Source organism: Calliphora vicina, chromosome 5, assembly GCF_958450345.1.
Source record: "Calliphora vicina chromosome 5, idCalVici1.1, whole genome shotgun sequence".
Classification (NCBI taxonomy): Eukaryota; Metazoa; Arthropoda; class Insecta; order Diptera; family Calliphoridae; genus Calliphora; species Calliphora vicina.
In genome coordinates, this window is record NC_088784.1 from 14,486,104 (window position 1) to 14,512,219 (window position 26,116).

At 30.3% G+C, this 26,116-nt stretch overlaps 1 protein-coding gene across 1 annotated transcript in view; it reads left to right on the plus strand.

Moving 5' to 3' along the window:
* LOC135960448 (uncharacterized) overlaps window positions 1–26,116 on the plus strand; it is a 249,771-nt gene that overhangs the window by 211,166 nt on the left and 12,489 nt on the right. Inside the window, exons 6-7 of the mRNA XM_065511741.1 lie at window positions 6,766–6,920; window positions 11,824–12,103. Of these exons, the coding sequence (XP_065367813.1) occupies window positions 6,766–6,920; window positions 11,824–12,103 (435 nt within the window). The remainder of the gene's footprint in view (window positions 1–6,765; window positions 6,921–11,823; window positions 12,104–26,116) is intronic.

Consider the following 26,116-nt stretch of genomic DNA (forward strand, 5'->3'; position numbering starts at 1 on the left):
AGAGCTCAATTTTAGCTTCAATCGCAGGTCTTTATAGAGCTCAATTTTAGCTTCAATCGAAGGTATTTATAGACTTCAATTTTAGCTTCAATCGAAGGTCTTTACAGAGTTCAATTTAAGATTCAATTGTAGGTCTTTATAGAGTTAAATTTTAGCTTCAATCGCAGGTCCTTAGCTCAATTTTAGCTTCAATCCCAGGTTTTTATAGAGCTCAATTTTAGCTTCAATCGCAGGTCTTTATAGATCTCAATTTTAGCTTCAATCGTAGGTCTTTATAGAGTTCAATTTTAGCTTCAATCGCAGCTCTTTATAGAGCTCAATTTTAGTTTCAATCGTAGGTCTTTGTAGAGCTCAATTTTAGCATCAATAGTAGGTCTTAATAGAGCTCAATTTTAGCTTCAATCGCAGGTCTTTATAGAGCTAAATTTTAGCTTTAATCGCAGGTCCTTATAGAGCTCAATTTTAGCTTCAATTGCAGGTCCTTATAGAGCTCAATTTTAGCTTCAATCGCAGGCCCTTATAGAGCTCAATTTTAGCTTCAATCGCTGGTCTTTATAGAGCTCAATTTTAGCTTTAATCGCAGGTTCTTATAGAGCTCAATTTTAGCTTCAATTGCAGGTCTTTATAGAGCTCAATTTTAGCTTCAATCGCAGGTCTTTATAGAGCTCAATTTTAGCTTCAATCGAAGGTATTTATAGAGTTCAATTTTAGCTTCAATCCCAGGTCTTTATAGAGTTCAATTTCAGCTCCAATCGCAGGTCTTTATAGAGTTCAATTTTAGCTTCAATCGCAGGTCTTTATAGAGCTTAATTTTAGCTCCAATCGCAGGTCTTTATAGAGTTCAATTTTAGCTTCAATCGAAGGTCTTTATAGAGTTCAATTTAAGATTCAATTGTAGGTCTTTATGGAGTTCAATTTTAGCTTCAATTGCAGGTCCTTATAGAGCTCAATTTTAGCTTCAATCCCAGGTCTTTATAGAGCTCAATTTTAGCTTCAATCGAAGGTATTTATAGACTTCAATTTTAGCTTCAATCGTAGGTCTTAATAGAGCTCAATTTTAGTTTCAATCCTAGGTCTTTATAGAATTCAATTTTAGCTTCAATTGTAGGTCTTTATAGAGTTTAATTTTAGCTTCAATCGCAGAACTTTATAGAGCTCAATTTTGGCTTCAATCCCAGGTCTTTATAGAGCTCAGTTTTGCCTTCAATCGTAGGTCTTTATAGAGTTCAATTTTAGCTTCAATCGTAGGAGTTTAAAGAGTTCAAACTTAGCTGCAAACGCAGGTTTTTATAGAGCATAATTATAGCTTCAATTGTAGGTTTTTACAGAGTTCAATTTTAGCTTCAGTTTGGGCTACAATCGTAGCTCTGTATTCACTTCAACTTTATCTTCAATCGTAGCTCTTTATAGAGTTCAATTTTCGCTTTGATCGTAGCTCTTTATTCTCTTTAATTTTAACTTCAATCGTAGCTCTTTATTCTCTTTAATTTTAACTTCAATCGTAGCTCTTTATTCACTTCAATTTTAGCTTAAATCGTAGGTCTTTATGTTGTTCAATTTGACTTTCAATTGCAGGTCTTTATATAGTTGAATTTTTGATTCAATTGTTAGTCCTAATGTAGTTCAGTTTTAGCTCTAATTATAGTTCTCTATGTAGATCAATTGTATCTTCAATCATAGGTCTTTATATAATCAATATTCTTTCAATAACATGTTCTTTTTTGGCTTCAATCTTAGGTATTTTTGAAGTCAAATTTTAGCTTTAATCGTGGGTCTTTTTAAACTCCAATTTTAGGTTCATTCGTAAAATTTTTTTAAGTAAAATTTTAGTCTTTTAAAAGTCAAATTTAATTTTCACTTCAATATTTTTAATCACAAATTTAACTTTTAATCATAGTTAATTTTAAATTCAAACTTTAGCTTCTCACTTCGATAACTTCAAAACAAAAATATCTTTTAAATATTATCACGTCTCGCAAATTAAATAAGAAATTCAAACTGGGTGGAGGGTATCTCCCGGTTTGCCACTGAAGGGTATAATTTAATGACAAAGGTCAACATTTAAAGTCAAACGCAGCAGTTATAAACAAAGAAACAAATAACAACCAACAAAAACACACATAAACAGACCGTAAATGTTAAACAAAATGTAAAAGTCAAAATAATAAAAATAACAGCAACAAAGAGGCAAAACAACACAATATAAAACAAACAAAAAACAGAACAGAACCTTTATCTACATAAAAATGTCTATAAAAAATTAAGATAAGTCAAAAACAACCAAAACAATAGACTTGACAATGAAAAGCCCTTTAATAAAAATAAAACACGCATTTAGGCCAAGACCTTTTTTTTTTAGGATGTTTTAAACAGATTTTTTTTTTAATACAGAAGAAATAATAACAAAATTCTTAAGCATTGCATATTGTTTACTTTATCATATTATTTTGTTTCCGGTTTTAATTTCTTTTCCAGTTTTTGATTAATTTGTTCACAGTAGAAGCAGCAGCCATAAAATCTAGCATCAATTAAAAGCAAATCTTTATCAAATGTTTTATTTTTTTTAAAGGGCAATAGAATAGGGAAAAATAAGCAGAATTTTCTTGTGTTTGGTTTCAAAAATAAACATGTTTTTGTTTGTTTTTTTGTTCTGGTCACGCACTTTTTTGTTGAGCTTTTCTTATTTTAGGCTGAAAACGTGTTAAAAAAAGTATATTTTTCTTTGATGTTTTCTGTATTCACTGAACTGTAATCTTGCTTTAGACAAATACTAATAAAATCTCAAAGGCTACATACAGCTGGTATTTTTCAAAGGGTTTGAACATGAAGTTTTATTAAACTAATTTGGCTTTTTAAAGGTTTTTTTTTGGGAAAGCAGAATTTCTATATGTTAAAAAAGTTTATATGATAGAAAGAATAACTTCTAAGCCAAATAGTGATGCTAAAATTTAAGAATCTAAAATTTGACTTAAAAAACCTACAATTGAGGCTAAAATTAGAATTTAAAAATACCAGTGATTAAAGCTAAGATTTGACTTTAAAAAGACTTATGATTGAAGCTAAAATTTGCTATTAAAAAGACCTAAAATTAAAGCTAAAATTTAGCTTTAAAAAGATCTACGATTGAAGCTAAAATCTGTGTTTAAAAATACCTATGATTGAAGCTAAAATTTGACTCTAAAAAGTTCTACGATTAAAGCTAAAATTTTACTTTAAAAAGACCCACGATTGAAGCTAAAATTTGACTTTAAAAAGACCCACGATTGAAGTTAAAATTTGAGTCTAAAAATACCTATGATTGAAGCTAAAATTTGACTCTAAAAAGTTCTACGATTAAAGCTAAAATTTTACTTTAAAAAGACCCACGATTGAAGCTAAAATTTGACTTTAAAAAGACCTAAATTAAAGCTCAAATTTAGCTTTAAAAAGATCTACGATTGAAGTTAAAATTTGAGTCTAAAAATACCTATGATTGAAACTAAAATTTGAGTCTAAAAATACCTATGATTGAAACTAAAATTTGACTCTAAAAAGTTCTACGATTATAGCTAAAATTTTACTTTAAAAAGACCCACGATTGAAGCTAAAATTTGACTTTAAAAAGACCTACAATTAAAGCTCAAAGTTAAAATTTGAGTCTAAAAACACCTATGATTGAAACTAAAATTTGACTTTACAAAGTCCTACGATTGAGGCTAAAAATTTGACTTTAAAAAGACCTACGATTGAAGCTAAACTTTGACTTTGAAAAGACCTACGATTGAAGATAAAATTTGACTTTGAAAAGACCCACTATTGAAGATAAAATTTGACTTTAAAAAGACCCACGATTGAAGCTAAAATTTGACTTTAAAAAGACCGACGATTGAAGCTAAAATTTGACTTTAAAAAGACCGACGATTAAAGCTCAAATTTAGCTTTAAAAAGATCTACGATTGAAGTTAAAATTTGAGTCTAAAAATACCTATGATTGAAACTAAAATTTGAGTCTAAAAATACCTATGATTGAAACTAAAATTTGACTCTAAAAAGTTCTACGATTATAGCTAAAATTTTACTTTAAAAAGACCCACGATTGAAGCTAAAATTTGACTTTAAAAAGACCTACAATTAAAGCTCAAAGTTAAAATTTGAGTCTAAAAACACCTATGATTGAAACTAAAATTTGACTTTACAAAGTCCTACGATTGAGGCTAAAAATTTGACTTTAAAAAGACCTACGATTGAAGCTAAACTTTGACTTTGAAAAGACCTACGATTGAAGATAAAATTTGACTTTGAAAAGACCCACTATTGAAGATAAAATTTGACTTTAAAAAGACCCACGATTGAAGCTAAAATTTGACTTTAAAAAGACCTACGATTGAAGCTAAAATTTGACTTTAAAAAGTCCTACGATTGAAGCTAAAATTTGACTTTAAAAAGACCAACGTTTGATGCTAAAATTTGAATTTGAAAAAATCCACGATTGAAGCTAAAATGTGACTTTGAAAAGACCAACGTTCGATGCTAAAATTTGACTTTGAAAAGTCCTTCGATTGAAGCTAAAATTTGGCTTTAAAAAGACCTACGATTGAAGCTAAAATTTTACTTTTAAAATGTCTACAATTGATGTTAAAATTTGTATTTAAAATGACCTACGATTGAAATTAAAATTTTACTTTAAAAAGATCTACGATAGAAGCTAAAATTGTACTCTAAAAAGTCCTTCGATTGATGCTAAAATTTGACTTTAAAAAGACCTACGATTGGAGCTAAAATTTGACTTTGAAGAGACCAACATTTGAAGCTGAAATTTGACTTTGAAAAGAGCTACGATTGACCTTTATAGAGACTTGGAATTTTAAGTCGGTTTTGGCTTTTGAATTTGAGTCTAGAATTTTCTTTATAAAATTACCCTTGTTGTCATATTTCATTTCATTTGTCTTCTTATTGCCAACATTTTAATTCAATTTCATAATAAATGTGCAAAATTTACATCATAAAATTATATGCGCCATCATTATTTTTATCATAAATCATAATTCAATTCAAATAATTGTTAACACGGTTTTTAAGTTTAATTATGTAACAATGTAGCAACAACAGCAGCAGCTATATTTTGTTAGCAAACAAATTTTTTGACAAAAAAATCTCTAACACAAGAGTGCACAGTGGTACTTTTGGTAAAATAAAGGAAAATATATTTCACCTATCTCACAATTTTTTCCATGAATATGTTGCCATAAATCTTCTGAAATTCTAATCTAGTTTGTAAAAAACTTTTATTCTGCCCCACTGTACAGTTCCTTGTATTCTCTGCCCATATCTGCTTTCATCATCAATTATTTAAATGAAATTTAGAACAAAATATGCTGCTGCAAAAAAATAAAGCTGAAAAATAAAAATTTTGCTGGACCATTTTATAATCATTCTCGTTAATGTATCTGTGTATGAGCTTAAATTTTTTTGCCGGCATAATAATAAAGTTCGTAGAAATATTTCAACAGCATCATCATCAACATTATTCACTCACTAGCATCAGCAGAAACCTGCCAACCCAACCACAACCAAACAGACATACCAAACAAAAAAAAAAAAAAAAAAATAATTATCATCATCTATCTGCAGTTCATCCTCATCCAGTCATTATCATTAACGTTATCATTAGAATCACAGGCAAACAGAACAACGAAATGTTGCTGCGGAACAAATAGATACAGCAACAGCAATACAAATTGTTTCATCATCTCGATTTATTTCTACGTTCGTTCGTTCATTTATTAATTCTGTCCATTGCCAGTAACAGCAGGTTAAAATGCCACCATTACCGCTGCCATCTTTTGTGATTTGCTATTGCTTTGCAGCAAAATGAAAATCATCGTAATGATGCTGCTGGTATAACTGATGGAGTAGTTGCTCCTGATGAAGGTGATGGTGGTGGCTGTAATAATGATAACGATGATGTTGTGAATTCTGTTTGCTGCCATTGGCTAGTAGTTGAAGGTTAAAGTACCATAATTATTATCGAAATCGCCAGCACATCACAATTTAATCACTTGAATGCTTTCTTTTTTGTTACTTTTGTTCAAAAATTCATGGTCGTTAATGAGGCCAAATTCTAGATTTTTTTTATACAATTTTTATAACGGTACATTAAAATGTTTCCCTTGAATTTATGCTTACATTTACTGCAATCTTATTTAATTATTTTTGAAATTTTTTCATAATTTAATTAAGTTTGTTGTTGGCAAATGTGTGCTCATTAACGTGTGTCAACAAATCAAAATGCAACATGTCTACAGAAAAATCAAATTTCTACTTTTTTTACACTTTATATAAAAGCCTTTCATAAAGGGATTATATTATAGATAAATACACACATATTGAAAATTCTCTTCTCAAAGACCTAACTCAGTTGTCAAAAACAGTTCTGAAAGCTAACAGAACAATCGTAGTGTGGTTATTTAGAGTAATTTTTTTGTTTGAGCTTTTTTCTAGCTTCCCTTCTATCTGTATTTATATAGGACTAATACTGTAACCATAGAGAAATATACAGAGATAGGAAACTAGAAAAATACCAAACAAAACAATTACTCAAATTATCACATTTACGAGTTTGTTTTTTTGTTTTCTTATAGTTTTTTTTTATTAATACATTCTCACCACTTAGGATTTTGACAACTGAGTTAGGTTTTTGACAGGAGAGTTTCCGATCTATGTGTAACTCTTTTCGAATTTTTATAATATTTTAACAATATTATTTTTTTTTTGTTTGTCTTACAGATGTGAAAATGTAATGACTTGTCCCATTCGACCCATTGGCTCGGGCAATGAACATTGTCCTTATGACTGGCTGGCTGTTTATGATGGCAGAGATGAACATTCACCATTGATTGGTAAATTCTGTGGCCTGGGAAAGTTTCCCTTCAGTATAATTGGTAAGTTGGGTAAAGAAATGTTCAATATTTTATAATAGAGCTACAACTGAAACTACAAATGGAAAACATAAACAAGTACGACTGAAGCTGTGGTTTAAACTAAAATTTGACAATATAAAGACCAAAACTGAACAACATATATTGGGTGCATGACTTAAAAATTAGTGTTTTTTTTAAATGTTTAGTTTTTATTTTGAAACATTTGTGCAATATAAATTTATTCAAAACATTGGTAATTGCTAGTCAAGATCTACGATTGAAGCTAAAATTGGACTGCGATTGAAGCTAAATAGATACTAGAATTTGACAATATAAAGATCTAGTAATAAACCTAAAATTGAACAGCATGAACATCAACAAATGGATCATACAAAAACCTGCATTTAAATCTACAAATGGATACAACAAAGACCTGCAATTGCATCTAAAATTAATAACTTGAAGTTTAAAATTAAAATAAAAAAAAATCTACGATTGAAGCTGAAATTTTAGAATGTAAAGACCTACGATTGAAGCTAACTTTGATCTTCATAACGACCTAAGATTGACGCTTAAATTGCCAACATAAAGAACTATGACTAAAACTAAAACTGGACAACATAAACCCCTTCGATTCAAGCTGAAATTAGGCAACAGAAAGACCTTCGATTGAAACTAAAATTTAACAACTTAAAGACACACGATTGAATTGCAACATAAAGACCAACGATTGAAACTAAATTTTAACAATATAAAGGCCTACGATTGAATTGGCAATTAGAAAACATAAAGACCTATGATTGAAGCTAAAATTTGCATCACATTAACACCAAAGAACGATGCTAAAATTTAGCAACATAAAGACCTGAGTTTGAAACTAAAATTTAACACTATAAAGACCTTTGATTGAAGTTGAAATTAAGCAACTTCAGACCTTCGATTTAAGCTAAAATTGAGCAACATAAAGACCTACGATTGAAGCAAAATTTGTACCACATAAACACCAAAGTATGGTTCTAAAATTAACCAACATAAACCCCTAAGATTGGAAATAAAATTGAGCAACATAAAGACCTTCGATTGAAGCTAAAATTGAGCAACATAAAACCTTTGATTGAAGCTAAACTTTAGAAACATAAATACCTACGATTGAAGCTAGAATTTAGCAACATAAAGAATTACGATTGAAGCTAAATTTAAACCACATGAACACCAAAGAATGATGCGAAAATTTAGCAACATAAATGCCTAAGATTCAAACTAAAATTGAGCAACACAAAGCCTAAGATTGAGCAACATAAAGACCTTCAATTTAAGTTAAAATTGAGCAACGTAAAGACCTTCGATTGAAGCTAAAATTGAGCAACATAAAGCCTTACGATTGAAGCAAAATTTGAACCACATAAACACTAAAGAATTATGCTAATATTTAGCAACATGAAGACCCAAGATTGAATCTAAAATTGAGCAACACAAAGCCTAAGATTGAAACTAAAATTGAGCAACATAAAGACTTTCGATTGAAGCTAAAATTAAGCAACATAAAACCTTTGATTGAAGCTAAAGTCTAGAAACATAAACACCTACGATTAAAGCTAAAATTTAGCAACATAAAGACTTACGATTGAAGCAAAATTTAAACCACATAAACACTAAAGAATGAAAAATTTAGCCACATAAATGCCTAAGATTGAAACTGAAATTGAGCCACACAAATTGAATTTAAAATTGAGCAACATAAAGACCTTCGATTGAAGTTAACATTGAGTAACATAAAGACCTTCGACTGAAGCTAAAATTGAGCAACATAAAGACTTACGATTGGAGCAAAATTTAAACCACATAAACACCAAAGAATGATGCAAAAATTTCGCCACATAAATGCCTAAGATTAAAACTAAAATTGAGCCACACAAAGACCTTCGATTGAAGTTAAAATTGAGCAACATAAAGACCTTCGATTGAAGCTAAAATTGAGCAACATAACGACTTACGATTGAAGCAAAATTTAAACTACATAAACACCAAACAATGATGATAAAATTTAGAGACATGAAGACCCAAGTTTGAATCAAAAATTGAGCAACACAAAGACCTAAGATTAAAACTAAACTTGAGCAAAATAAAGACTTTCGATTGAAGCTAAAATTTAGAAACATAAATACCTACGATTGAAGCAAAATTTGAACCACATAAACACCAACAAATGATGCTAAAATTTAGCAACATAAAGACCTAAGATTGAAACTAAAATTGAGTATCACAAAGACCTGAGATTGAAAATAAAATTGAGCAACAGAAATAATTTTGATTGAAGTTAAAATTGAGCAACATAAAGACCTTCGATTGAAGCTAAAACTGAGCAACATAAAGACCTTCGATTTAAGCTAAAATTGAGCAACATTAAGACTTAGGATTGAAGCAAAATTTAAGCCACATAAACACTAAAGAATGATGCTAAAATTTAGAAACATGATTGAAACTAAAGTTGAGCAACACAAAGACCCAAGATTGCTCCTAAAATTGAGCAACATATAGACCTTCGATTGAAGTGAAAATTGAGCAACATGAAGACTAACGATTGAAGCAAAATTTTAACCACATAAACACCAAAGTATGATGCTAAAATTTACCAACAGAAAGACCTAAGATTGAAAATAAAATTGAGCAATATAAAGACCTTCGATTGAAATTAAAATTGATCAACATGCAGACCTTCGATTGAAGATAAAATTCAATTGAGTTTAAAATTGAGCAACATAAAGACTTTCGATTGAAGCTATAATTGAGCAACATAAAACCTTCGATTGAAGCTAAACTTTAGAAACATAAATATCTACGATTGAAGCTAAAATTGAGCAAAATAAAGACTTACGATTGAAGCACAATTTAAGCCACATAAACACCAAATAATGATGCTAAATTGTTGAAACATGAACCCCCAGGATTGAAACTAAAGTTGAGCAACACAAAGACCTTCGATTGAAGTTAAAATTGGGCAACATAAAGACCTTCGATTTAAGGTAAAATTGAGCGACATAAAGATCTATGATTGAAGCTAAAATTGAGCATCATAAAGGCTTACGATTGAAGCAAAATTTGAACCACATAGTCACCAAGTAATGATGCTAAACTTTAGAAACATAAAAACCCAAGATTGCAGCTAAAGTTAAAGACCTAAGATTGAACCTAAAATTGAGCAACATAAATACCTTCGATTGAAGTTAAAATTGGACAATATAAAGATCTAAGATTGAAGCTAAAATTGGACAACATAAAGACCTAGGATTGGAGTTAAAATAAGATAAGAGAAAGTCTAAGCTAAAATTGTACAACATAAAGACTTGCTTTTGAAGCTAAAATTGGTTTCATAAAGACCTAAGATTGAAGCTAAAATTTAGATACATAAAGTCTAATGATTGAAGGTAAAATTGAACAATATACAGACCTGGGATTTTAGATATTAGGCGGAAGGACTTACGATTCAAGATTTAATTTAACTAAATAATTACCTACGACTCAACCTAAAATTGAACAACATTAAGACCTACGATTGAAGCTAAAATTTATAGAAAGTCCTATTATTGGTGCTAAAATTGGTCAGCATTAAGACCTACAATTAAAGCTAAGACTGAGAAACATAAGGGCGTACGGGGGGAGCTGGAATTAGACATACGGTTGTAGTTCAAATTGACCAACGGAAAGACCTACGATTGAAGCTAAATTGTATCTACACGAAGACCTACGACCGGGTCTACAAATTGTTCATAAAAAAACTACAATTGAAGCCCAAAAAGGACTATTTAGAGCTTAGATTGAACTACTTAAAGACCTGTGATTAAAGCTATCATTGAAAAACATGGAAACCTATAATTGAAGCTGCAAAAAGACTACATAATAACCAATGACTAATGAAAAATCTTAGGTTTAATAAGCACCTAGGTTGAAGCTAAAATTAGATTACATAAAGAACTATGACTGTAACAAAAATCAGACTAAATTATTTATTTATTTAAAAATTTTTTTTGGTTTGAAAAATTCTTCCTCAAATACAAATTGCATAATAACTTATATGCATTCAATTCTACATAAAGTAAAAACAACAGTAACTAAATAGCTACAAAATTAAACTGGCATAAAACGGAAAAGAGATGTGCATATAAATTTTATATAAATGCTGAAGCACCCGCATACAAAATGTCCATTTGGATGACCTAAATGGCCCCAATAACATGAAATGTTAATTTTGTAAATACATACGCCACATTGTGGCACAAACGAATGTAAAACGTTGATGCTCAGTGTCTGTGTTTGTGTGTTTATGTAGTTGTATTATGTTGCAAGTATGTATGTGTTTGAGTGTGAACAGTTGTGTGTGTGCAGGATAGTTGTAAGTGTAAATGCAGTTGGTAGATTAAATTAAAATGAACCAGCAAACTGTTTTGGAGAAGTTGGAATCTCTAACATTGAAGTGCAATTCTTTATATTTGGAAAAGAATACTCATGTTTTGTTTCTCTGCTAGTTTAACTATTACATTTTGAAGTATTTTTGTTAACTGGGTTTTCTGTTGCCACCCTTTTCTGAGTTTATAAAATCCCAATATGTCATCTAAAGGATATTGAATGCTAATGTAATTAATATTTATTAAATGTTTATATGTCCAGCATTTCAAAACACACAAGCAACGGATGGGAGGAGGCTACACAATACTCTTCTGTTACATAAAAGTGATAAATTGCAAACCTTTAATCTAAATAAAGTTATAATATACAATAACCAATGTTTATTTGACAAAAAAAAAAAACAAAACTACATGGTTTATGTTTTATTCTACAACACAATATTTATATACATATTTTCTATATTTTACAATTTTATTTATACATTCAGCTCATTTCCATTTTTTTTTGTGTTTTGTTGCAGGCACCTCACAATACATGTATGTTGAATTTGTTACATCACCGGCCGGACCTTTATTAAATACCGGCTTTCATTTTAATGTTGGCAATTGGCCAGGACATGTGGAAACAGCTGGCATTAAACATGGCATTTGTGATTGGTTGCTTAGTTCCGATTCTCTGAAGGACAGCAGTGCGAGTGAGGGTATATTTTTGAGCATAGCCCATTGGTATCCACCCAACACCTCCTGCAGTTATCACATCAAAGGACATGCTGGTGAAATAGTGCGTTTGTATTTTCCCAGGTAGGTTGGTTTGGTTTAAGTTATGAAAATTGTATAGATAACTATTTATATAATTCAAACATATTTTTAATTAACGTATACTTAATATTTAATTCAATTAAAAGTAATTAACACTCATACGCCCTGTATAAGTAAAGACTTTAATGAAACAATTTCAAAGTATTTAGCTGTGTTTCTATAGAAAGTGTTATGCTAACATTGCATTTCTATAGAAAATCAATGCTAGCATAGGACTTTTATAGGAAATCTTATGCTAGCATAGGATTTTTATAAGAAAGCTTATGCTAGCATAGGCGTTTTTATAAATATTATGCTAGCATAGGAATTTTATAGGAAATCTTATGCTAGCATAGAATTTTTATAAGAAATCTTATGTTGGCATAGGATTTTATAAAAAATCTTATGATAGCATAGGACTTTTATAGGAAATCATATGCTGGCATAGGATTTTATTAGAAATCTTATGCTAGCATAGGACTTTTATAGGTAATCTTATGCTAGCATAGGATTTTTATAAAAAATCTTATGCTGGCATAGGACTTTTATTGGTAATCTAATGCTAGCATTGGATTTTTATAAAAAATCTTATGCTGGCATTGGATTTTATAAGAAATCTTATGCTAGCATAGGATTTTATAAGAAATCTTATGCTAGCATAGGATTTTTATAAGAAATCTTATGCTAGCATAGGAATTTATTAAAAATCTTATACTAGCATAGGACTTTTATAGGAAATCTTATGCTAGCATAGGACTTTTATAAGAAATCTTATGCTAGCATAGGACTTTTATAGGAAATCTTATGCTAGCATAGGATTTTTATAAGAAATCTTATGCTGGCATAGGATTTTATAAAAAATCTTATGCTACCATTGGATTTTATAAGAAATCTTATGCTAGCATAGGATTTTATAAGAAATCTTATGCTAGCATAGGATTTTATAAGAAATCTTATGCTAGCATAGGATTTTATAAGAAATATTATGCTAGCATAGGATTTTTATAAGAAATCTTATGCTGGCATAGGATTTTTATAAGAAATCTTATGCTGGCATAGCACTTTTATAAGAAATTTTATACTAGCATAGGATTTTATAAGAAATCTTATGCTAGCATAGGCCTTTTATAGGAAATCTTATGCTAGCATAGAATTTTTATAAGAAATCTTATGCTGGCATAGAATTTTATAAGAAATCTTCTGCTAGCATAGGATTTTATAAGAAATCTTATGCTAGCATAGGATTTTATAAGAAATCTTGTGCTAGCATGGGATTTCTAAAGAAAATTTTATTTTTTATGGATTTATATGGTAAATCTTATGTTAGCATTCGATTTTAATGGAAAATTTTATAGTAGCGAGGGATATATGTATATAAGAAAGGCTTGATGTAGCATTGGATTTATATTCAAAAGCAATGCAGGTATTAAATGCTTATGATAAAATATGAGTGCTATTGTTAATCATATGCTAGCATAGTATTTGTGTGTAACCTTATGTAAGCACTGATTTCTATAGCAAATTCTTGAGCTAGTATTGAATTTCTATAGATGATCAATGCTGACAACAAATGCTTATGATAATTTTTCTTTGTGAATACTTATGCTAGCATAGGATTACTATTGAAAATCTTATGCCAGCATAAAATTTCTATAGAAAATCTATTTATATCTTTGTATTTCAGTAGACAATTTTATTTTTTATTGATTTCTATATAAAATCATATGCTAGCATAATATTTCTCTAAAAAATCTTATGCTAGCATTGAATTTCTATAGAAAATCGTATGCTATCATTGAATTTCAGTAGACATATTTGTTTTCTATTTATTTATATTGAAAATCATATGCTAGCCCTTTATATCATGACCACATGAGATTTCCTTAGTAAATCATATTCTAGCTTAGGATATGAATATAAAATCTTACGCTTGCATTGAAATTCTATTAAAAATCTTATGCTAGCATTGAATTTCTATTAAAAATCTTATGCTAGCATTGGAATTCAGTAGACATATTTATTTTCTATGGATTTATATTGAAAATTGTATGCTAGCATAGGATTTCAATTGAAAATCCTATGCTAGCACTGGATGTCTATAAGAAAGTCTTAAACTAGCATGGAATTCCTATAGCAAATCAATCCGGTCATTTTATGCATACGATAACATGGAATTTATGTAGGAAATCATATGCTAGCATAGAATTTTTATGAAAAATGTTATGCTAGACCTGATTTATATTAAATATTATTGGATTTCAATAGATAATTAATGCTGACATTCAGTGGTTATGACAACATAACATTTCTTTAGTAAATCACATGCTAGCATAGGATTTTTATCGAAAAACTTATACTAGCATTGAATTTCTATAGAAAATCGTATGCTAGCATTGAATTTTTATAGAAAATCGTATGCTAGCATTGAATTTCTATAGAAAATCGTATGCTAGCATTGAATTTCAGTAGACATATTTGTTTTCTATAGATTCATTTTGAAAATCGTATGCTACCAAAGGATTTATATTGAAAATCGTATGCTAGCACTTCGTGTCTATAGAAAAGCCTTAATTTAGCATTGAATTTCTATAGCAAATCAAAACTATCATTTAATGCGTATGATAACATGGAATTTATGTAGCAAATCATATGCTGGCATAGGGTACGTAATGATTTCCATTGATTAACTTATGCTGATTATGCTAGCATGGAATTTCTATATATAATCTTATGCTAGCACAGACAACATTGAAGGCCTGTTTCACAAAATCGAATGAAAGATTTCGTTCGAATTCTAAGCAAAATAAAACTGATTTTGGTTTCCATAACTTCATATTTATCTGAACTAATCAGTTTTCTTTCGCTTAGAATGCGAACGGAATCTTTCATTCGATTAAACAGGCTATAAATTTCTATAGGATTTGCGAAATGCTTACTTGTGCAAGCATTTTAAAAAACTAGAGCTGTTGTTTGATTTCTTATTTCCACTTAACATTTTTCATCAATATCTTCACCCCTCTAGCGTATACTTGTTATTACATTTTCCATAAAAATTAAATATCACTCATACGCCATAACTACAACTGACTTTAAATAAATTAAATATGACTCCCACAGATATGGCAATAGCTTTTGAAAGAAAACATTTAATTTTTTTTTGACCTCCCCCGGCATATATGCCATGCCATTAATTGAAATATTTCGCATGTGTCAGAGGAAAATCATTTATTACAAAAAAAAAAAAAAAAAAAATTGCTGATATCTCTATAAGCGACAGTTAAAAATCGCACCACAGCCACCTTTTAAACTTTTCATTCCAGGCTACAATTCAATTAATACCTGGAACAATTGTTAACAATTGTATTTGTCAGAAATTAAAAATCACTTGTAACAATAAAATATAAAACACCGCAGCACACCACTCATTCACAGCCACATCCAGCTGCTGATGCTGCTGCTGCTGGCAAATGGGACAAATGAAAAGAAAACGTATTTTGCACAGAAATAAAATAAAAGATTTAAAAAAATTATACACAAAAAATAACGTTGAAAATCCCACAGTTTTATTTTTTTTAAAGGAAAATAACAAACGCCAGCAAACAAGCCAACAAACTTTTTGTTTTAACCGGCAACAATGTTGACAGTGTCTAGACAATTTGTACGTAAGAATTTTCTTACACACACAATCATATAAAATATACTTTTGTATTGTTTGTCTGCGTGTGTGTGTATGGCATTAAAAGCTCTACCTCGCTCTCTCACTCTCTCTTAACATATTTATAGCCTGGTCCATTGTTCATGTGACCAGTTAAGCAGCCACAACATACTCACTCACCCTCTTATCGTGATGATTGTACTTCAATTTTTTAAAAGCACCCGCATAAATACGGAAAAATAAAAACAATATATTTTTGTTTTTTTCTCTCCTGTTTTTGCCAATTTTTAAAAACAAAATGAAATAAATATAAACAACAGCACAGCCATCATGGTAGAAGTTGCGAAAAACTCTACTATAAAAGTAATAATGGAAAAAGTAGAAAACAATGGCAGCCACATACGCCTGAAAGTATGTGAGAGTATTTACTTTTGAAGTACATGGGAGCGTTTATGTATGAATGTTAAAGAAATTCTTTTCATGACCACAAAATCCAAAGTTTAAATCGTGGCTCTTTCCATAGTTAAATTTTAGCTCCAATAGCGGCTCTTTCTATAGTTCAATTTTAGCTTCAATCAAGCGTCCTTCTTTAGTTAAATTTTAGCTTCAATCGTGTGTCTTTCCATAGTTCAATTTTAGCTCCAATAGTGGGCCCTTCTTTAGTTAAATTTTAGCTTCAATCGTGGGTCTTTCTATAGTTCAATTTTAGCTTCAATCGCGGGTCTTTCCATAGTTCAATTTTAGCTTAAATCCTACTTTAGTTTTAGCTTCACTCTTGGGTCTTTCTATAGATACATTTTAGCTTCAATCCTACTTCAGTTTTAGCTTCAATCGTGGGTCTTTCTATTGATAAATTTTAGCTTCAATCCTGGTTTTTTTATAGTTCAATTTTAGTTTCAGTCGTTGGTCTTTCTATAGTTCAAGTTTAGCTTCAATCGTGGGTCTTTATATAGTTAAATTTTAGCTTCAATCGTGTGTCTTTCCATTGTTCAATTTTAGCTCCAATAGTGGGCCCTTCTTTAGTTAAATTTTAGCTTCAATCGTGGGTCTTTCTATAGTTCAATTTTAGCTTCAATCGCAGGTCTTTCCATTGTTCAATTTTAGCTCCAATAGTGGGCCCTTCTTTAGTTAAATTTTAGCTTCAATCGTGGGTCTTTCTATAGTTCAATTTTAGCTTCAATCGCAGGTCTTTCCATAGTTCAATTTTAGCTTAAATCCTACTTTAGTTTTAGCTTCAGTCGTGGGTCTTTCTATAGATAAACTTTAGCTTCAATCCTGGTATTTTTATGGTTCAATTTTAGCTCCAATCGTGGGTCTTTCTATAGATAAATTTTATCTTCAATCCTGGCATTTTTATGGTTCAATTTTAGCTTCCATCTTTGGTCTTTCTATAGTTAAATTTTAGCTTCAATCCTGGTATTTTTATGGATCAATTTTAGCTTCAATCTTTGGTTTTTCTATAGTTCAATTTTAGCTTCAATCGTTGGTCTTTCTATTGATAAATTTTAGCTTCAATCCTGGCTTTTTTATGGTTAAATTTTAGTTTCAATCGTTGGTCTTTCTATAGTTCAAGTTTAGCTTCAATCGTGGGTCATTCTATACTTAAATCTAAGCTTCAATCAGGGGTCTTTTAGTTGTTTAATTTTTGTTTCAATCGTGGGTCTTTACTTAGTTCAATTTTTGCTTCAATCGTGGGTATTTCCTTAGTTCAATTTTTGCTTCAATCGTGGGTCTTTCTATACTTCAATTTAAGCTTCAATCGGAGGTCGTTTAATAGTTCAATTTTAGCTTCAATCGTGTGTCTTTACTTAGTTAAGTTTTTGCTTCAATCGTGTATCTTTCTATACTGCAATTTTAGCTTCAATCGTGGGTCTTTCTATAGTTTAATTTTAGCTTCAATCAAGGGTCCTTCTTTAGTGAAATTTTACCATCAATCAAGGGTCCTTCCTTACTTAAATTTTAGCTTCAATCGTGGCTCTTTCTATAGTTCAATTTTAGCTTCAATCGTGGGTCTTTCCATAGTTCAATTTGAGCTTCAATCCTACTTCAGTTTTAGTTTCAATCGTGGGTCTTTCTATAGATAAATTTTAGCTTCAATCGTGGGTCTTTCTATAATTTTAGCTTCAATCGTGGGTCTTTCCACAGTTAAATTTTAGCTTCGATCGTGGGTCTTTCCAAAGTTCAATTTTAGCTTCAATCCTACTTCAGTTTTAGCTTCAATCGTGGGTCTTTCTATAAATAAATTTTAGCTCCAATCGTGGGTCTTTTAGCTTCAATCGTGGGTCTTTCTATTGATAAATTTTAGCTTCAATCCTGTTTTTTTTATAGTTCAATTTTAGTTTCAATCGGAGGTCTTTTAATTATTCAATTTTAGCTTCAACCTTGGTTCTTTACTTAGTTTAATTTTTGCTTCAATCATGGGTCTTTACTTAGTTCAATTTTAGCTTCAATCGTGGGTCTTTCTATAGTTCAAATTTAACTTCAATCAAGGGTCCTTCTTTAGTTAAATTTTAGCTTTAATCAAGGGTCCTTCTTTAGTTAAATTTTAGCTACAATCTGTCTAATTTAGTTATTTTTTCTTACTAAAGTAGTGCACAAAACTAGTGTCATTTCGTATAAATTTATTTTTATGTTTCCTTCATCTTAGCAAATTTCTTTCATAAAATATGAAATAATAACAAGAAGCGAAAACAATAACAAAATACAAACTACCAACAATCATATATTTTATGATGACTAGCAGCACTACTACAGGGTATTTCAACACAAAGGGTTTTATATTTCGTTTAAGAGTTTAAAGCATTTCACTGCTGCCTGTAAAACTATTAAAAATTCAAATTATATTCAAAACACTTAAGCATATTTTGTCTTCATTTGAATGAACTGGCAAAGAACTTTGATTTGATATCAAAATTTGGCATAGTTTCTTTGGAATTATGGGGAAATTTTTATGGCAACTTACAAAAATTAGAGATTTTATCGTGGGATCTCGAAAAAGAATGGAAAGTTCCAGGGGAACATTTTAAATGTTTGAGGAGAAGGTTTTAGGTTCAAAGATTCGAACTATACCCTGTATAATTACTGACACTACTTGTGTCCTTTATCATTTGTTAAAGTATGTGTTTATTGGTTTATGTATGTGTGGAAATCTATATGTATATGTGAGTAGTTTTGAGTTAAATACAACAGGAAGTTTTTACTCATCAGTTGTTGTATTCGTAATAATATTTGCTGTAAAATTTTCTGTCTGTTCAACATCATATTGTGTATTTCAGTTTTCTGTTTTGTTTTATAGCTGTTGCAAAACTTTTACTACAACATCATCTTCGAAATGTTTACTACAAAATGTTGTTGTTCATTTCTTGCTGTTGTTGCCATTTTAAGTGTATATAACTATAATATAAAATGACATATTACAAACACATTTTCAGTTTCAACTATTCAGGATAAAATTATTATACACATACTCACACATACACACTAAACTTACCAAATACACTTAGAGTAATACATACAAATAACAGACGACGCGGCATTTTAACCCAAGTGACAGGTTAAATTAAAACGTCACATAAATCTTTACTAGAATTTTCATTAAAATATTTAAGTGGCGCAAAAATGGAAACGAAACGAAAGGAAATAAAGTCAAAATGAACAACTACAACTACAATAGTAGCGACATTTTGAAATGCTACACATTTTCACACACATTCACATACTCAAACACTGCTACCTACACTAACAAAAACTAGCTGTTGTTCTCAGCTTTTCCCATAATTTCTATTTGTAAAGACTAAAAGAGAGAAACCTCAGAAAAACCTCCCAGAATACTGCGTGGAATTGTGAGTAGTATTTACTTGCTGGAGTAAAAGGCTGGGGTGGGCAATACTTAACAGCCACAAAAATATGTTACACTTGAAGTAAGATGTTCAATGTTCTGGCATGTCAAAGTTAATGTTTAAGTAGGAAAACTTAACAAAAGAACCAAATGAAAAGAAGAAACTATATTTTTGGTCGGAGTATTATTTTCAGTTATTTTCTTATTCCTTTTACTGTTTGCTTTTTTTAAATTTGAAGTTTAGAGTAAGAGCAAAATAGTAAAACAATTAAAATAAAATGCAGAAATATCTAAAACTGTGTAATTACTTAAAATGTTAAAAGGATAACTGAAATCTCCCATGTATTTAAAATAATGACTTTAGTGAGTGACTGATTAACCATTAAATAGATAAAAAAAAACTAAAACTAACAGCATAAAACTGAGTATAAAGCTTTCATCGTAGCTCTTATGAAGTTCAATTTCTTTATACACATCAATTTGAATTTCAATCCTAGATCTTTATAAAGTTCAAGTTTAGCTTCAATCACAGGTCTTTGTGTTGAAGAAATTTGGCTTCAATCATAGGTCTTTATGTTGTTAAATATTCGCTTCAATCGCAGGTCTTTATGCTGTTCAATTTTAGCTTCTATCATGGGTTTTTCTATAGTTCAATTTTAGCTTCAATCTTGGGTCAATTTTAGCTTCAATCGTGGGTCTTTCTACAATTCAATTTTAGCTTCAATCGTGGATCTTTCTATGGTTCAATTATAGCTTCGATCGTTAGTCTTTCTATACCTCAATTTTAGATTCAGTAGTGGGTCTTTTTATAGTTCAATTTTAGCATCAATCGTGGGTCTTTCTAGAGTTCAATTTTAGCTTCAGTTGTGAGTCTTTTTATAGTTAAATTTTAGCTTCAGTTGTGGGTCTTTCAACAATTCAATTTTAGCTTCAATCGTGGATCTTTCTACAATCCAATTTTAGCTTCAATCTTGGGTCTTTATATAGTTAAATTTTACTTCAATCATGGGTCTTTCAGTATTTCAATTTTAGCTTCAGTCGTGGGTCTTTTTATAGTTCAATTTTAGCTTCAATAGTTTATCTTTCTATAGTTAAATTTTGGCTTCAATCTTGGAACTTTCTACAGTTCAATTTTAGCTCAATTTTAGCTTCATTCGTGGGTATTTCTATACATCAATTTTAGCTTCAATAGTGGATCTTTCTATAGTTCAATTTTAGCTTCAATCGTGGGTATTTCTATAGTTCAATTTTAGCTTCCATAGTGGGTCTTTCTATAGTTCAATTTTAGCTTCCATCGTGGGTCTTTTTATAGTTCAATTTTAGCTTCAATCGTGGGTCTTTTTTTAGTTTAATTTTAGCTTCCATCGTGGGTCTTTCCATAGTTATGTTTTAGCTTCAATAGTGGGTCTTTCTATAGTTCAATTTTAGCCTCCATCGTGGGTCTTTTTATAGTTCAATTTTAGCTTCAATCATGGGTCTTTTTTTAGTTCAATTTTAGCTTTAATCGTGGGTCCTTCTATAGTTAAATTTTAGCTTCAATCGTGGGTCTTTCTATAGTTCAGTTTTAGCTTAAATCGTGGGTCTTTCTATAGTTCAATTTTAGCTTCAATCGTAGGTCTTTCTATACTTCAATTTTAGCTTCAATTGTGGGTGTTTCTATTGTTCAATTTTAGCTTAAATCGTGGGTTTTCTATAGTTCAATTTTAGCTTCAATCGTGGGTCTTTTTTTAGTTCAATTTTAGCTTCTATCGTGGGTCTTTTTATAGTTCAATTTTAGCATCAATCGTGGGTCTTTTTTTAGTTCAATTTTAGCTTCAATAGTGGGTCTTTTTATAGTTCAATTTTAGCTTCAATCGTGGGTCTATTTATAGTTCAATTTTAGCTTCAATCGTGGGTCTATTTATAGTTCAATTTTAGCTTCAATCGTGGGTCTATTTATAGTTCAATTTTAGCTTCCACCGTGGGGGTTTTTCTAGTTCAATTTTAGCTTCAATCGTGGGTCTTTTTTTAGTTCAATTTTAGCTTCAATCGTGGGTCTTTCTATAGTTCAATTTTAGCTTTCATCGTGGATCTTTTTCTAGTTCAATTTTAGCTTCAATCGTGGGTCTTTTTTTAGTTCAATTTTAGCTTCCATCGTGGGTCTTTTTATAGTTCAATTTTAGCTTCAATCGTGGGTCTTTTTTTAGTTCAATTTTAGCTTCAATCGTGGGTCCTTCTATAGTTCAATTTTAGCTTCAATCGTGGGTCTTTCTATAGTTCAATTTTAGCTTCAATCGTAGGTCTTTCTATACTTAAATTTTAGCTTCATTCGTGGGTATTTCTATACATCAATTTTAGCTTCAATCGTGGGTCTTTCTATACATCAATTTTAGCTTCAGTCATTGGTCTTTTTATAGTTGAAATTTAGCTGCAATTGTAGGTCCTTATGTTGCTCAATTTTATCTTTAATCGTGGGCCTTTCTGTAGTTCAATTTTAGCTTCAGTATTGGGTCTGTCTATAGCTCAGTTTTAGCTTCAATTATTGGTCTTTCTATAGTTCAATTTTAGCTACAATCGTGGGTCTTTCTAGAGTTCAATTTTAGTGGGTCTTTTTGTAGTTCGATTTCAGCTTCAATCATTGGTCTTTCGATAGTTAGATTTTAGCTTCAATCTTGGGTCTATAGTTTAGTTTTAGTTTCAATCGTGGGTCTTTCTATAGTTTAATTTTAGCTTCAATCTTGGGACTTTCAATATTTTAATTTTAGCTTCAATCATGGGGGTTTCTATAGTTCGATTTTAGCTTCAATCATGGGTCTTTCTATAGTTTAATTTTAGCTTCAATCTTGGGTCTGTCTATAGTTAAATTTTACCTTCAATCATGGGTCTTATAAAAACCATATAATTTAATTTTAAATTCAGTCTCATAACTGTTTTTGTAGGATTAAAAAAGTAAACTTATACAACATTTCTATGATTTAATATCTTCCCCTCAGAACAGAATTACATTCCTACAAAGACATGTATGAATATAGGTTTTTTTACTCATTTTGACAATATAGAATTTAATAAAATTAATAGAAAAACTTTTTCAATTACTTTTGCACAAAAATCATAATAATAAAAATAAAAACAGAAAACTCTGCATATCATAAAACCAGAGAAAAAAACTCAGCCTCAAAAGTAGCAATGACTGAGTTGAACCGACTCAAAAGCACAAAACCAAACCAAAGACACAGGCAATAAGGACAGTGAATGAATAAAAGGCAATATTTCTATGGATATGTGGCAAAAAGTATGTAGAAATGCTGACTGCAATAGGATTTGTGTCATATAAATGCCACATAAAACTTTTCAGACCTTTATGTAATATAAAGACACACACAGTTGTTATCAAAAATAGACATACAAACATTCATACGTATTGTCAAATATAAATATTACTACATATTACTCCTATACATTTGTATTGTATGTTCTCTTAATAAAATCTCACTGACTAAAATTATTTTCAGCCTTCATTTGTTTTTTTTTATATTCAGCTTTATTTTTGCCATTTTGTACAGGTTTTGTTAAAATATTGAAATAGAATAAAATAGAGCACAGAAAATAATAATCACAAAATTGGATACAATTACATTAGGTTTCTGTAATAAAATATGATAAAATATTTTATTACAGCCTGGTATACCTGGTATATGTGTGTTTTTATCTGTCTCTCTATACAGGTTCGTGTATATATTTGTCTACACGACTTTTCTGCTGAACTTTATAAGTCGTCATCGTCACACACCTTTGAACCTGTGTACGAACTTGTATGACATTTACTTTTTATGCCATTTTTTGGAAATCTTAAAGACAACTGCAAATATATTTAATGAAAGGATTGGTCGAATAAGTTATTATGCTACAAAATAAAAGAATTGTACACTTTTTTAAATTTGAATATTAGTTTCAATCGAAGTTCTTTATAATTTTAGCTCTTTAATTAGTGTAATTTTTGTTTCAACCCTAATTATTTTTTTAGCCTTTAAAATCGAGAAAATCGGCCCATAAATGGCTGAGATAAAAGCAAAAAGCGTTTGTAACGCCCAAACATATTAGTCTAACATATTAGTCATAAATGTTTAATTTATGTATGTATCTCCACAAATTGCGCTCCAAATAAGTTTTATATATACAAAATTCATGCCACCAAATTTTGTTACGATCGGTCCATAATTAGTCATAGCTCCCATATAAGGCCCACTTCCAAAAAGCACTCAAAAATATAAATTATTTTAATTTTAAAAGAAAAATGTTTTTGCTCTTTTACTTAGTGTAGGGTATTATATGGTCGGGCTTGACCGACAATACTTTCTTACTTGTTTAAATTCTAATATTAGTTTCAATCGTAGTTCTTTTTAATTGAAATTTTAGCCTCAATTGTAGGTGTTTAATTACTGTAATGTTTGCCTCAGCCCTAATTATTTTTTTAGCCTTCACTATGAGTGGTAGCATTTTCGTTGAATATAGCCATGTCCGTCTGTCTGTTGAAATTCCGAAGCCCCCACATAACTTACATTCATAATTCATACATCAATATATCCGCTATAGTTCAGCTTAGATTGCCATTTAAAATCGAGACAATTGGACCATAAATGGCTGAGATATAAGCAAAAAACCACGGCTACCTCGATTATATTTTTTTTGCTATATCTTTATGTACACTTAGTACCTAGCACACACTTTTTAATATTTATTTTTTTTTTAATATTTATCATATGGAGTTTTGTTTTTTTGGCATAAATGATGTATTTATTCTGCCTGTTACCTTACTTTTGTTCTTTTCTTCAAAAATGTAGTTTATGCGTATTATGTGTTCTTTTCATATAATGTTGCAATAAAACCCTGAAAATTCCCAACCATTTCATTCTAAATTGCAACATATGGTCGAGGTTGTCATGATAAGATATTACTGTTTCATGTCTGGCCGTATATGTTTTCGGCCTATGATCGTTTGAATCTAATCAGTAAGTTTCGGTACATGTTCCCTGTGGTGGTGATGATGGTAATAGATGGGACCCTTTTGCTCTCACCAAATACAGAGCATTACCTTAGCGCAATGGATATTTCGCTTTGCCGTCGATTAGGCTGGTTGTCGTAATGCATCCATTTTCATCTCTAGTAATGATTCGGTGCAAAAATGATTTTCTTTTAAAGCGTTCAAGAAGCATCATTCAAACAAAATCGTCTTTCAAGGTCTCTCGGCTCCAATGCGAATTGTACCAAATTTCCCTGCTTTTGGATGAATCCTCCCAATGATATTGCAAGCTCTTGTTGTGTTTGACAACAATTCTTGGTCTTCAAACTTTTTTGACTTTTTCAACTGTAAATTCCATCTGTATGTAGTCTATTTTTAGACTCAATCATAGGTCTTTCTACAGTACAATTTTAGCGTCAATCGTAGATCCTTCAAATGTCTAGCTCTAGTTTCAATTTAAGCTCCTTTTGTACCCCAATTTCAGCTTTTAGCCGGACTCGAAGGTCTTGTCAATGTATGATTTTGGCTTCAATCTTAGTTATTATTTGTGTCCAATTTTTTCTTTATGTAGCTCAATTGTAGGTTCAATTTAACCTTTAATCTTAGTTATTTCTGAGGTCCAATTTAGTCTTTAATTGTAGCTCTTTATGTAGCAAAATTTTAGCTTCAATCGTAGTTCCTTTTAATATTCTGTTTTAGTTTCAATCTAAGCTCTTTTTGTATTTCAATCGAAGCTCTTTATGAAGGTCAATTTTAGCTGTAATCGTTGGTCGTTATATTGTATAATTTTGGCTTCAATGGTATTTCTTTATGGAGGTCTTTATGTTGTTCAATTTTAGCTTCGGACGTGGGTCTTTATGTTTTTCAACTTTTGCTTCAATCGAAGGTCTGTATGTATGAATCTCAATTTCAGCCTTAATCTTAAGTCTTTCTGTTGTTCAATTTTAGCTTCAATCGTAAGTCTTTTAGTTATTCGATTTTAGCTTTAATCGTAGCTGTTTATGATGATCAATTTTAGCTTCAATCGTAGGGGTTTATGTTGTTCAATTTTAGCTTCAATTATAGGTTTCTATGTTGTTCAATTTTAGCTTCAATCATAGGTTTTTATGTTGTTCAATGTTTGCTTCAAGCATAGATCTTTCTGTTGCTCAATTTTAGCTTCAATCGTAGGATTTTGTGTTGCTCAATTTTAGCTTCAATCGAAGGTCTTTATGTAGCTCAATTTTAGCTTAAATCGAAGGTCTTTATGTTGCTCAATTTTAGCTTCAATCATAGGTGATTATGTTGTTCAATGTTTTGCTTCAATCGTAGATCTTTCTGCTGTTCAATTTTAGCTTTAAACGTAGGGGTTATGTTGCTCAATTTTAGCTTGAATCGTAGGTCTTTCTGTTGCTAAATTTTTACTTCAATCGTAGGTGTTTCTGTTTTTTAATTTTAGCTTCGGTCATAAGTCTTTATGTTGTTCAATGTCTGCTTCAATCGTAGATCTTTCTATTGTTCAATTTTTGCTTCAATCGTAGATCT